At 43.8% G+C, this 14477-nt stretch overlaps 1 protein-coding gene across 1 annotated transcript in view; it reads left to right on the plus strand.

Moving 5' to 3' along the window:
• The window catches only part of SEMA4F (ssemaphorin 4F), a 101944-nt gene that overhangs the window by 40311 nt on the left and 47156 nt on the right, over window positions 1–14477 (plus strand). Inside the window, exons 7-8 of the mRNA XM_024200482.3 lie at window positions 4867–5042; window positions 9862–10009. Coding sequence (XP_024056250.1) covers window positions 4867–5042; window positions 9862–10009 — 324 coding nt within the window. The remainder of the gene's footprint in view (window positions 1–4866; window positions 5043–9861; window positions 10010–14477) is intronic.

The following is a 14477-nucleotide window of genomic DNA, read 5'->3' on the forward strand; positions in this document are numbered from 1 at the left end:
AGGGTCTTCCAATGTCATTAGTTTTTAAAAGGTATTCAACACGCAATCAACTTTAATCTGTAACTGTGTCTTTCTGCTGTTACACCCCAGTATGCCCTCCCCCACTTCCTTAGCTGCTTATGTCCACCTGTTCCTGCTTGTCTTAAGTTACGAACCCTGTGGGACAGTGCCTCTCTCATTGTGTCTATGCAGCACCCAGCACAACAGGGCTCTGATGTGTGATTCGGCTCTTATTTATTATCATTATTTATATTATCATAGTGCCTAGGAGCCCCAGTCATGGACCAAGAGCCCATTGTGCTAGGTGCAAAATACAGACCCAAAAGGCTGTCACTGCCTCAAAGAGCTTACAATGTAAGTCTAAGACAAGAGATGTCTGATGGATACAGACGGAGTACAAGGAAACAATGAGACAGTATTGGTCAGCACAAAAGACAGTGGTATCAGTGAAGCAGCAGCCTAAACATTGTCAAATTTTTGTAGGCTTCACAGCAGTTTTAAGACAGCATTTGAAGGAGAACAGTGAGTTCGTTTTGCAGATGTTTGTGAGGAGCACCTTCCACGCTCAAGAGGCAGCATGGGAAAAAGCACGGAAGGTGTGCTTGTTTGAAAATTTACAAGTGGGTGGTGCAGGATGGCATCATGGACTGATCGGAGGTGGGGAGTCAATCTCTCAGTACTAAAGGCTCTATAGGCTCTACAATAATATACAAATAAAGAACACAGGTTGCCATAGTGACTACTGATCACATCCATGTTTAATAAAAATGCTTCATTTGTAATTTATCTGCATCTACTGCAAACCTTCCAGTGTGCCCCTGCAGAATCTAAATCCAGCTTGCTGTGCAGCGCAGGGTGTGGCTTTACCTTCATTATCATTGTAAATTCCATGATCAGGGAGTCTGCCTGTCTGTGTATTGCAAAGCTCAATGCTCATCTGTTAGAGGGACAAGGTGGGTGAGGTAATATGTTTTTTTGGACCAACTTCTGTTGGTGAGAGAGACAAGCTTTTGAGTCTCTCAGAGCTCTGCTTCAGGACTGGGAAAGGTACTTACCACATCACAGCTAAATGCAATGTGCAACAGATTGTTTAGCATAAGTTAGCATGTATTATAAGGGACCATTCAAGGTAGAGTGGTCTGTTGACACAAAATGGCGGCGGGGGGGGTGTTAGTGAGTTACAGATTGTTGTAATAACCCATAAATCCAGTGTCTCTGTCCAATCCAGTACATGATTTTTAGTGTCTAGCAGAATAGTGAATTTAAGCTCCCAGGCTTGACTTTTGAAAGTGTTGTGCGGGTTTCCTTTGAAGATGAGGACTAAGAGGTCAGATATAGGGTGATCACTTTGTGAAAAGTGTTCATCCACCAGTGACAGGGTGGTTTTTGTCTTTTATTGTTTTCCTATATGAATTGTCTCTAATATCCTGGGACTGACACAGCTACAGCTACACATGCTCATCTATTGTCTAACATGCTATGTTAGCTGTAACAAAGACCATGCCCAGTTTGGGTAGCTTGTGAAATCTGACAAGCTTGCATTCAAGATCATTCATCAATGATTTAATACCGCCTCTGGTGGTTATGTATACTGCCAATTGAAACTTTCTTTCTGTTATCTTGGCCTGTTGAGAGTGGTTTGCAATAAGAATGGCCATACTGGGTCAGACTAATGGTCCATCTAGCCCAATATCTTGTCTTCCAACAGCGGCCAGTGCCAGGAGCTTCAGAGGGAATGAACAGAATAGTGCTATTGAGTGATCCATCCCCTGTCATCCACTCCCACTATCTGGGAGGTAGAGGCTAGCGACACCCAGAGCACGAGGTTACATCCCTGACCATCTTGGCTAATAGCCATTGCTGGACCTATCCTCCATGAACTTTTCATTCTTTTTTCAACCCTGTTATAATTTTGGCCTTCACAACATTCCCTGGCAATGGGTTCCACAGGTTGACTGCGCATTGTGTGAAGAAGTATTTCCTTTTGTTTTGTTTTGAACCTGCTGCCTATTGATTCATTGGGTGACCCCTGGTTCTTGTATTATGAGGAGGAGTAAATAACACTTCTGTATTCACTTTTTCCACGCCATTCTCTAGCAGAGCACCCCCCCCCCCCGCCATCTCTTTTCTAACTCAGCAGTTCCAGTCTTTTTAATCTCGCCTCATACAGCAGCTGTTCCATACCCTTAATCAGTTTTGCTGCCCTTCTCTGCACTTTTTCCAGTTCAAACGTATCTTTTTTGAGGTGGGATGACCAGAACTGCATGGTCATTCAAGGTGTGGGCATATCATGGATCTATATAGTGGCATTACGTTTTCTGATTTAGGAACCATTAGGAAAGGTAATAACATTGTTAGCTTTTTTGACTGCCACTGCACAGTGAGCAGATGTTTTCAGAGAACTATCCACAATGACTCTAAGAGCTTTCTTGAGTGGTAACAGCTAATTTAGACCCCCTCGTTGTGTATGTGTAGCTGGGATTATGTCTTCCAATGTGAATTACTTTGCATTTATCAACATGGAATTTCATCTGCCGTTGTGTTGCCCACTCACTCAGCTTTGTGAGATCTCTTTGTAATTCTTTCCAGTCTGCTTTGGACTTAACTATCTTGAGTAATTTTGTATCATCTGCAGATTTTGCCACCTCACTGTTTACTCCTTTTTCAGGTAATTTATGAATGTGTTGAGCAGCACATGACTGCTTACTTTGCATAAGAGCCTTTGGTGTTGGAACTTGTCAGAGTTTTTCTGAAGGTCCAAGTGCACTGTGTTAATTGGATCAACCTGTATGTGTGCTTGTTGATACTCTCAAAGAATTGTAGTAGATTGGTGAGGCATGATTTCCCTTTACAAAAGGCTGAGTTGACTCTTCTCCAACGTATGTTAATCTGTGAGCCTGATAATTCTGTTCTTTGCTATAGTTTTAATCAATCTGCCTGGTACTGAAGTTAGGCTTACCAGCCTGTAATTGCCAGGATCGCCTCTGAAGCCTTTTTAAAAAATCGACATTACATTAGCTATCCTCCAGTCATCTGGTACAGAAGCTGATTTAAGCAATAGGTTATTAGTTCTGCAATTTCTTGTATGAATTCCTTCAGAACTCTTGAATGAATACCATCTGGTCCTGGTGACTTATTACTGTTTAACTGATCAATTTGTTCCAAACCCACCTTGATTGACACCTGAGTCTGGGACAGTTTTTCAGATTTGTCACCTAACAAAAATAGCCTGGCTCTGGGAATCTCCTTCACATCCTCTGCAGTGAAGACCGATGTAAATAATTCGTTTAGTTTCTCCGCAATGGCCTTGTCTTCCTTGAGCCTCCTTTAGCACCTCAATCAGCCAGTGGCCCCACTGCCAATCAGTCTGGCAGGCTTCCTGCTTCTGATGTACTTAAAATTCTTTGCTGTCAGTAGGGTGACCAGATAAATTGGGATGGGGGTGGGAGGTAATTGTCTCCTATATAAGACAAAGCACCATATCGGGACTGTCGCTATAAAATTGGGATATATGGTCATCCTAGCTGTCAGTTTGTGTCTTTTGCTAGTTGCTCTTCAAATGCTTTTTTGGCATGCCTAATTTTCCTTTGACACTTGACTTGCCAGAATTTATGCTCCTTTTTGTTTTCCTCAGTAGGATTTAACTTCCAATTTTTAAAGGATTCCTTTTTGTTTCTAACCACCTCTTCAACTCTGTTGTTTAGCCATGGTGGCATTTTTTTGATCTGCGTGTTGTTGTTTTTTATTGCATTTTCTATTTTGGCTATACATTTAATTGAGCCTCTATTATGGTATGTTTTAAAAGTTCCATGGAGCTTGGAGGCATTTTATTCTTGCGACCATTCCTTTTAATTTCTGTTTAACAATCCTCATTTTTGTGTCGTTCCCCTTTTTGAAGTTAAATGCTACTGTGGTGGGTTTCTTTGGTATTTTCTCCCCAAAAGGATGTTAAATATAATTACATTATGGTTGCTATTACCCAGCGTTTCAGCTATATTCACCTCTTAAACTAGATCCTGTGCTCCACTTAGGACTAAATCAAGAATTGCCTCCCTCCTTATAGGTTCCAGGACTAGCTGCTCCAAGAAGCAGTCAGTAATGATGTCTAGAAACTTTATCTCTACATCTTGTCCTGAGGTGACATGTACCCAGTCACTATGGGGATAGTTGAAATCCCCCATTACCATTGGGTTTTCTGGTTTTGGAGCTTCTCTACTCTCCGAGAGCATTTCACAATCACCATCACCATCCTGGTTATGTTGGTGGTGGTATATTCCTACTGCTAAACTCTTATTATTCAACCAGGGAATTTATATCCATAGGCATTCTATGGTACAGTCTGGTTTATTTAAGATTTTCACTTAAATCTTAGCAGACTCTCTGCTTTCTTTTACATATAGTGCCATTTCCCTACTCTGTCATTCCAATATATTTTGTAGATTCCAAGGCCAAAAGAGACCATTGTGATCGTCTAGTCTGATCTCCTGTATAACACAGACCATAGAACTTCTCCAAAATAATCCCCAGAACAGATCTTTTAGAAAAACAACCAATCTTGATTTAAAATTTGTCAATGATGGAGAATCCATCACGTCCCTCATGGTTAAAAATGTATGCTTTATTTCCAGTCTGACTTTATGTACATATCCTGCCCTAATCTTGGGGCTGCCTTCTTCTGTGTTTGAGGACACTGAAATGGACCTGTTGGTCATAGAAGCCCCTAGTGAAAGCACAGTGCTAATGCTTGAACCGAAGAATACCCAAGATGCTTGGATGAGTTAAAATAAGCTCTTGCTAGAAGCTGTGAGCAGCAGATGAATCCTCTTTTTCCTGAGTGTAAATGTCTCCTTTCTGCTCTCTCTCTAGGGGGACTTGGGAGGCCTGAAGACCCTGCAGAAGCGGTGGACAACTTTCCTAAAGACCCAGCTGGTTTGCTTGGATCCAGAGAGTGGAACCAACTTCAATCTACTGAAGGATGTATTTATCTTGCACTCTGTAAACGGGACTTCTGCAGTGTTCTATGGTATCTTCTCAGCCCAGAGGTGAGTGCCTTTCCTGGCTCCGGCAGGTGCACATTGAATGGAAAGTGGAGATGCAAAGGAGAGTGATCCTCAGTCTCGTGATATGGCTGTGCTCTGCACTCCAAGTCTGAGTCCCTGTGGACATCTCTGCCAGCAGAGCCAAGTATATATCGTCTCAAGCAATGCAATGCTCCGTGCAAGGATAGAATTAAGGAGGCAAAATCCTCACAACTTCTCACTTCCTTACAGATGCTAAAGCAGCAAGTGGGAGCATCCTGGTCCTTTAGTCCATTGACTGCTTTTATTCTCTTCACTCCTAGTTACGGCTGTTCATCTTGTGTGTAGCTCAGATCATTTTAATCTGGAAACACTGTTTCGGGGAACTTCGGTTTCTCTCTGAGTGACTGTCCACACAAATTCCAGTCTTGACACACACGACCCGTGTTTGCAATAGCAGTGTCCATTGGGGCCAGGCGTGCACCCTGATGTCCTTGCATTTCCCCCAGTAACTGAAGGCATATAAGGTTGAGTGGGCTCAGCCACTGCTAAGTTCCTTAAAGCCCATGGCTGTGAGACAGAATCCCTGCAGTGTTCATTCCCTTGCTTTGTGCGACTTAACTATTACCTTACTAATGTCTATAATTAGTGTTAGAGTAGGTAGAGTTAGTTTAGTTAGGTTTCCTCTCCTTGTTGGCTTTATAAAAACAACCCCCCCCTTACCAAAATCCAAAACTTTTCATCTGTTTCCTTTTTTCCCTAAGCCCCCCCCCCCCCCCATCATCTCTCCACAATATAAGAGGATATTCTAATATCATAGAATCATAAAAATATAGGGCTGGAAGGCACCTTGAGATGTCATCTAGTTCAGCCCCTTACTAGGAGCCAGACCAACTGTGCCTAGATCATCCCTGGCAGATGTTTGTTTAACTTGTTCTTAAAAACTTCCAGTGGTGCAGATTCCAAGCCCTCCCTTGGACACCTGTTCCAGAGCTTAACTCCCCTTAGAGTTAGAAAGTTTTCCCCAAGATCAAACCTAAATCTCCCTTGCTGCAGATTAAGCAGATTACTTTTTGTCCCACCTTCAGTGGACTTGGAGAACAATTGATCACAGTCTTCTTTATAACAGCCCTTAACATATGACACACAGTACTCCAGCTCAGACCTGACCAGTGCCAAGCAGAGCAGGATATGTATCTCCTGTGTCTGACATATGACACTCTTGTCAGTACACCCCAGAATATTAGTCTTTTTCTCAACTGCATCACATTGTTGGCTCAGATTTAATTTATGATCCGCTATAACCCCCAGATCCTTTTCTGCAGTACTACTGCCTACCTTGTTTTATAGCTGTGCATTTGATATGTATTTGTGTATTTAATTTTTCCTTCTTAAGTGTAGTACTTTGCACTTGTCTTTTATTGAATTTCATCTTGCTGATTTTACACTAATCCTCTAAGTTCTCCAGGTCATTTTAAGAAATGTCTTGTCCTCCAGAGTGCTAGCAACCCCTCCCAGCTTGGTGCCATCCACAAATTGTATGAGCATATTCTCCTCTCCGTTATTGATGTAATTGATGAAAATATTCAGTAGTACCAGATCCCTGTGGGGACCCACTAGATATGTCCTCCCAGTTTGACAGTAAACCATTGATAACTATTCTTTGAGTTTGGTCTTTCAACCAGTGGTGCACCCACCTTATACAGTAACTCCTCGCTTAACGTTGTAGTTATGTTCCTGAAAAATGCGACTTTAAGTGAAACGATGTTAACCGAATCCAATTTTCCCATAAGAATTAATGTAAATGGGGGAGGTTAGATTCCAGGGAAATTTTTTTTCACCAGACAAAAGACTATATTATATATATTTATACACAGTATAAGTTATAAACAAACAATTTAATACTGTACACAGCAATGATGATTGTGAAGCTTGGTTGAGGTGGTGGAGTCAGAGGGTGGAAGAGGGTAGGATATTTCCCAGGGAATGCCTTACTGCTAAATGATGAGCTAGCACTCGGCTGAGCCCTCAAGGGATAACACATTGTTGTTAATGTAGCCTCACACTCTACAAGGCAGCACGAATGGAGGGAGGGGAGACAGCATGGCAGACAGAGACACACACCATGTGTGAGAGGGAGATGCACATTGCCCCTTTAAGTACGCTGACCCCACTCTAAGTACATTGCCTTTTAAATTAGATCAGCAAGTTGAGACAGCAGCTGCTGCGAGCAAGCTCCCTCCATCCTGAGCCCTGTCGTGTTCCCCCCCCCTCGCCTGCTCTATGGAGATGGGGTAAATGTGGGGCAGGAGCAGGGGGAAGGGGGACACCCTGACATTAGCCCCCTTCTTCCCCTTCCCCCCCGCACAGCAAGCAGGAGGTTCCTGGGAGCAGCTCCAAGGCAGAGGGCAGGAGCAGCACAGGGCAGTGGGGGAAAGGACAGCTGAACTGCCGGCAATTGATAGCCTTCTGGGCAGCTGCCGCACGGGGAACTTAGGGGAACAGGGAGCTGATGGGGAGCTGCTGATCCACCCTGGATCCAAGCCTCCACCAACTAGCTGCAACGGGCTGCTCTTTTTGCAAGCAATGGACAAAGCAGGCAGCTGCCAAACAACATTATAAGGGAGCATTGCACAACTTTAAACAAGCATTTTTCCCTAATTGATCGGCAATGTAACAACGAAACAACATTATTTAAGTGAAGAGTTACTGTAGTAATTTCTTCTACAACACGTTTCCCTAGTTTGCTTATGAGAATGTCATGTGGGACTGTGTCAAAAAGTTTACTAAAATCAAGATATATCACATCTATAGCTTCCCCCCACCCACTAGAGCAGGGGTTGTCAAACTGGGGATCAGGACCCCTCAGGGGGTCGGAGGGTATTACATGGGGATGTCGCAAGCTGTTAGCCTCCACCTCAAACCCCGCTTTGCCTCCAGCATTTATAATGGTGTTAAATATATTTAAAAGTGTTTTTCATTTATAAGGGGGATCACACTCAGAGGCTTGGTATATGAAAGGGGTCACCAGTACAAAAGTTTGAGAGCCACTGCACTAGGGCACTAACGCTGTGAAAGGAAATTACATGACAAATTACTTGACATATTCATGTTAGCTATAACCTCTGGGTGCTTACAAATTGATTGTTTAATAATTAATTCTAATATCTTTTCAGATGTTTAAGTTAGGCTTACTGGTCTATAATTCCCCAGGTCCTTTTTGTTCCCCTTTGTAAAGATAGATACTATATTTGCCCTTCTCCAGTCTTCTGGGACATCCTGCCTGAGTTCTCAAAGATAATCACTATGGGTTCCAAGATTGCTTTAGCTAGTTCCTTAAGTACCCTAGAGAGAATTTCATCAGGCCTTGATGACTGATATAAATATTTTTTAATGTGTTCTTTCCCTATTCTGGCTTGTGTTCCTTGCAGCTTGTTGTTAATTGTGTTAAGCTTCTGATCACAATTAACTTTTTTAGGGAAGACTAAGGCAGAATAGCCATTAAGCATATCCAGCCTTCTCGATGTAATCCATTATTAGCTCTCCTTCCCCACTAAGTAGTGGACCTATACTTTCCTTTGTTGTTTTCTTGCTCCTAATGTATTTATAGAACCTCTTCGTAATGCCTCTTGTGTTCCTTGTTAAGTGTAACTCATTTTGTGCCTTAGCCTTTCTGATTTTATCCCTATGTGCTTATCATAGGACTGGAAAGGACCTTGAGAGGTCATCTAGTCCAGTCCCCTGCACTCATGGCAGGACTAAGTATTATCTAGACCATCCCTGACAGGTGTTTGTCTAACCTATTCTTAAAAATCTCCAATGATGGTGATTCCACAACCTCCCTAAGTAATTTATTCCAGTGCTTAACCACCCTGACAATTAGGAAGTTTTTCCTAATGTCCAACCTAAACCTCCCCCACTGCAACTTGAGACCATTACTCCTTGTTCTTTCATCTGGTACCACTGAGAACAATCTAGATCCATCCTCTTTGGAACCCCCTTTCAGGTAATTGAAAGCAGCTATCAAATCCCCCCTCACTCTTCTCTTCTGCAGACTAAACAATCCCAGTTCCCTCAGCCTCTCCTCATAAGTCATGTGCTCCAGACCCCTAATCATTTTTGTTGCCCTCTGCTGGACTCTTTCCAATTTTTCCACATCCTTCTTGTAGTGTGGGGCCCAAAACTGGACACAGTACTCCAGATGAGGCCTCACCAATGTCAAATAGAGGATTATGATCACGTCCCTCGATCTGCTGGCAATGCCCCTACTTATACAGCCCAAAATGCGTTTGCCTTCTTGGCAACAAGGGCACACTGTTGACTCATATCCAGCTTCTCGTCCACTGTAACCCCTAGGTCCTTTTCTGCAGAACTGCTGCCTAGCCATTCGGTCCCTAGTCTGTAACAGGGAATAGGATTCTTCCATCCTAATTGCAGGAGTCTGCACTTGTCCTTGTTGAACCTCATCAGATTTCTTTTCGCCCAATCCTGTAATTTGTCTAGGTCCCTCTGTATCCTATCCCTACCCTCCAGCGTATCTACCGCTCCTCCCAGTTTAGTGTCATCTGCAAACTTGCTGAGGGTGCAGTCCACACCATCCTCCAGATCATTAATGAAGATATTGAACAAAACCGGCCCCAGGACCGACCTTTGGGGCACTCCGCTTGATACCGGCTGCCAACTATGCTAAATAGAAACTTGAGAGGTTGTATGGGCCACCCTCCTTATTTAACTTCACACAAGTCATTCCATGGTGCCACTCAAAGTCTGAGGATTCTCCCCTGACAATCTGCTCAAAGCTTCTCTTACAGCTAATTAACCTCCCTTTCTGTTTCTCCTTCAGGGACGGCGGGCAGGTCTCAGCTGTCTGTGCCTACAGCATTCGGGACATCCAGAAAGCCATGAATGGCCGTTTCAAGGAATTTAAACATGACTGTGACAAGTGGACAAGTGTCATGGGTGGGGATGTCCCTGAGCCACGGCCAGGCGCAGTAAGTGATGAGAACCGTGCTGGCTACTGGACAGATACAGATCTGTTCTTTTTCTTTTTCATGAACAGGGCTGTGGACCTTCAGGCTTTGGCCTAGAACACTGCGTGGGGAGGTGAGGGAGGTGTTGACTAACATATGCTGCCTAGTATATATACGTATCGTATTAATAATATGTACCACATCATTCATACCCATCTATCTCAGTATGCAGTAAGCACAAATATTATAGCAGTTATATAGCCTAAATTGGCCTATAATTTTTATATAACCCTGATAACTTATGCTAAGTGTCCCGTAACCTTTGCATTCACTAAAATAAGTTTTGGCTTAAGCAAATAAAAAAGCTGTCAAAATTGATACAGATGAGTGCTTTACCATAGGAGCAAAAAGAAAATTACTCTCGCAGGCCTGTACTGGAATGTCCCAAAGGAAGAGGACATAACAAATAATTGTTCTACCCTAGTACAAAACTAGAAGGTGGCGTCATACCCTTTGGTACCTAAAATGCATGTGTACAGAATAAAGCGATAAGGGTTACATCATGGTTTAAAAAAAAAAAAAAAAAAAAGGTAAAAACCTAATTGGTTAAATTTAGTTTCAAATAACATACACAATACCTTTTACTTGTAAACAGGTAGGGTATAAAAATGGCTTTAGAGTGTAACTTTGGGAGTCCACTTTCAACATAAACAGACAAGAACAAGGAGTAATGGTCTTAAGTTGCAGTGGGGGAGGTTTAGGTTGGATATTAGGAAAAACTTTTTCACTAGGAGGGTGGTGAAGCACTGGAATGGGTTACCTAGGGAGGTGGTGGAATCTCCTTCCTTAGAGGTTTTTAGGGTCAGGCTTGACAAAGCTCTGGCTGGGATGATTTAGTTGGGGATTGCTCCTGCTTTGAGCAGGGGGTTGGACTAGATGACCTCCTGAGGCCCCTTTCAACCCTGATATTCTATGATTCTGTGATTCTATAAAGTAAAAAAACACTGCATGAGGTGTCTTCCTGGAGACTGGTATTGTATAAAACAGGAGTGGGCAAACTACGGCCCGTGGGCCCATCTGGCCCGTCAGACCATTTAATCCGGCCCTCAGCTCCCGCTGGGGAGCAGGATCAGAGGTTTGCCCCGCTCCGGCACTCGAGACAGGGAGCAGTGTCGGGGGGTTTGCTCCGCTCCGCGCGGCTCCTAGGAAGCAGCCGGCATGAGCCCATTCTGTCTCCTACGTAGTACGCGGAGACGTGGCCAGGCGGTTCTGCACACTGCGCCGTCTGCCGGCGCCAACCCCACAGCTCCCATTGGCCGCGGTTCCCGGCCAATGGCAGCTGCATGGGTGGCGCCTGTGAGGGGGAAGCTTGCAGAGCCATCTGGCCACGCCTCGGAGCCAGAGGGGGGACATGTTTTTGGTAAACGCCGCCCGAAGCCTGCACCCCTGAGCCCCAATCCCCTGCCACGGCCCTGATTCCCCTCCCGCCCTCGATCCCAGCCCAGAGCTCCTCTTGTACCCCAAACCCCACCTCAGAGCCCGTACCCCGAGCCAGAGCCCTCACCCACCCCCGTGCCCCAACAGCATGCCCCAGCCCTAATCCCCCTCTCACCCTCCAAACCCCTTGGTCCCAGCCTGGAGCCCCCTCCTGCACCCCAAAACCCTCATCCCCAGAGCCTAACCCACCGCACTCCAGCCCGGAGCTCCCTCCCGCACCCTGAACTCCTCGTTTCTGGCTCCCCCCCCAGAGCCTGCACTCCCAGATGGAGCCCTCACCCCCTCTCGCACCCTTATCCCCAATTTTGTGAGCATTCATGGCCTGCCATACAATTTCCATACCCCGATGTGGCCCTCAGGCCAAAAAGTTTGCCCACCCCGGTATAAAACCTTTTTTCCTGTACTATATTGTAATGGCTTATAGCAATAAACCTAACTAGCATTGGTTATTTGGTCTCTTAAGTATATTTCATAACAAACCAAAGTGTGGTCAAGCAATTAACCCTGCCCAATTTATCAATAAATTGGCGTGCCGAGCCAGGAGCCATCCAGCCAAAGCATCAGTCAAACCAAGCAGTGTTGGGTCGCATCCTAGCTGCTCAGAAGGGGTAACGTTGAATGAGAGGTGGGACGCTAGTGTTTGTTAATCTCATGTACACTTGTGCAGGCCAGCAAGCGCTGTGCTCAATCCTGCAATTCCAGGACGCACAAAAGTTGCTACTGTAACATCTTATTAAAAAAAGTGCTACTATGGCAGAATGCCTCTTTAAAAAAATAACTGATTTTATCAGAAGTGCCTAATAAAGCACTCAAGGCAAAACACCAATACTTCAAAAATTCCTGGGCAAAAAACCATACTTTAAAAATATATAAAAATTAATTACAAGTAAAACTTTCTAGGCAAAATGCACAAATACAGCAAAGGCTAAAATGGCAAAATGCCGAAGCCCCAAAATTATCAATTATAATGGCCAAAAATAACTGATTGTCTGTGAGAGGGCAGATTTAATCTGGGGAGGATTTGTTGTAGGCAGAGATGGCAGTGGTGTCTAATGCTTCTCATTCTATCCACTTTCTCAGGTGCTTAGTTAAGCTATTAACCATCTCCCTAGTCAGCCATTAGCCTGTAGATACCTTTGTGACCTGTTTGTAAGGGCAGCTAAGTAGTCCCTCTATTGCTCTGAGATGTGCCTTAAAAGCCTGAATGAGCCATTGTGGGGTTAGCCCCAGTCCCCAGTGGAATTTGCTGAAACACAAGGTGATTTGCTACTGTGTGTGTATGAAAGCCCATATGCAGGCTGTATGGTGTGGATGGATACAGCTTGCTCAGGAAGGATAGACAGGGTAAAAAGGGAGGAGGTGTTGCCTTATATATTAAAAATGTACACACTTGGACTGAGGTAGAGATGGACATAGGAGATGGAAGTGTTGAGAGTCTCTGGGTTAGGCTAAAAGGGGTAAAAAACAAGGGTGATGTCATGCTAGGAGTCTACTACAGGCCACCTAACCAGGTGGAAGAGGTGGATGAGGCTTTTTTTAAACAACTAACAAAATCATCCAAAGCCCAAGATTTGGTAGTGATGGGGGACTTCAACTATCCGGATATATGTTGGGAAAATAACACAGCGGGGCACAGACTATCCAACAAATTCTTGGACTGCATTGCAGACAACTTTTTATTTCAGAAGGTTGAAAAAGCTACTAGGGGGGAAGCTGTTCTAGACTTGATTTTAACAAATAGGGAGGAACTCGTTGAGAATTTGAAAGTAGAAGGCAGCTTGGGTGAAAGTGATCATGAAATCATAGAGTTTGCAATTCTAAGGAAGGGTAGAAGGGAGAACAGCAAAATAGAGACAATGAATTTCAGGAAGGTGGATTTTGGTAAGCTCAGAGAGCTGATAGGTAAGGTCCCATGGGAATCAAGACTGAGGGGAAAAACAACTGAGGAGAGTTGGCAGTTTTTCAAAGGGACACTATTAAGGGCCCAAAAGCAAGCTATTCTGCTGGTTAGGAAAGATAGAAAATGTGGCAAAAGACCACCTTGGCTTAACCACGAGATCTTGCATGATCTAAAAAATAAAAAGGAGTCATATAAAAAATAGAAACTAGGACAGATTACAAAGGATGAATATAGGCAAACAACACAGGAATGCAGGGGCAAGATTAGAAAGGCAAAGGCACAAAATGAGCTCAAACTAGCTACGGGAATAAAGGGAAACAAGAAGACTTTTTATCAATACATTAGAAGCAAGAGGAAGACCAAAGACAGGGTAGGCCTACTGCTTAGTGAAGAGGGAGAAACAGTAACAGGAAACTTGGAAATGGCAGAGATGCTTAATGACTTCTTTGTTTTGGTCTTCACCGAGAAGTCTGAAGGAATGCCTAACATAGTGAACGCTAATGGGAAGGGGGTAGGTTTAGCAGATAAAATAAAAAAAGAACAAGTTAAAAATCACTTAGAAAAGTTAGATGCCTGCAAGTCACCAGGGCCTGATGAAATGCATCCTAGAATACTCAAGGAGCTAATAGAGGAGGTATCTGAGCCTCTAGCTATTATCTTTGGAAAATCATGGGAGACGGGAGAGATTCCAGAAGACTGGAAAAGGGCAAATATAGTGCCCATCTATAAAAAGGGAAATAAAAACAACCCAGGAAACTACAGACCAGTTAGTTTAACTTCTGTGCCAGGGAAGATAATGGAGCAAGTAATTAAGGAAATCATCTGCAAACACTTGGAAGGTGGTAAAGTGATAGGGAACAGCCAGCATGGATTTGTAAAGAACAAATCATGTCAAACCAATCTGATAGCTTTCTTCGATAGGATAACGAGTCTTGTGGATAAGGGAGAAGCTGTGGATGTGGTATACCTAGACTTTAGTAAGGCATTTGATACGGTCTCGCATGATATTCTTATCGATAAACTAGGCAAATACAATTTAGATGGGGCTACTATAAGGTGGGTGCATAACTGGCTGGATAACCGTACTCAGAG

Source organism: Terrapene carolina, unplaced genomic scaffold (assembly GCF_002925995.2).
Source record: "Terrapene carolina triunguis isolate 2854851 unplaced genomic scaffold, T_m_triunguis-2.0 Scaffold431, whole genome shotgun sequence".
NCBI classification, from domain to species: domain Eukaryota; kingdom Metazoa; phylum Chordata; order Testudines; family Emydidae; genus Terrapene; species Terrapene triunguis.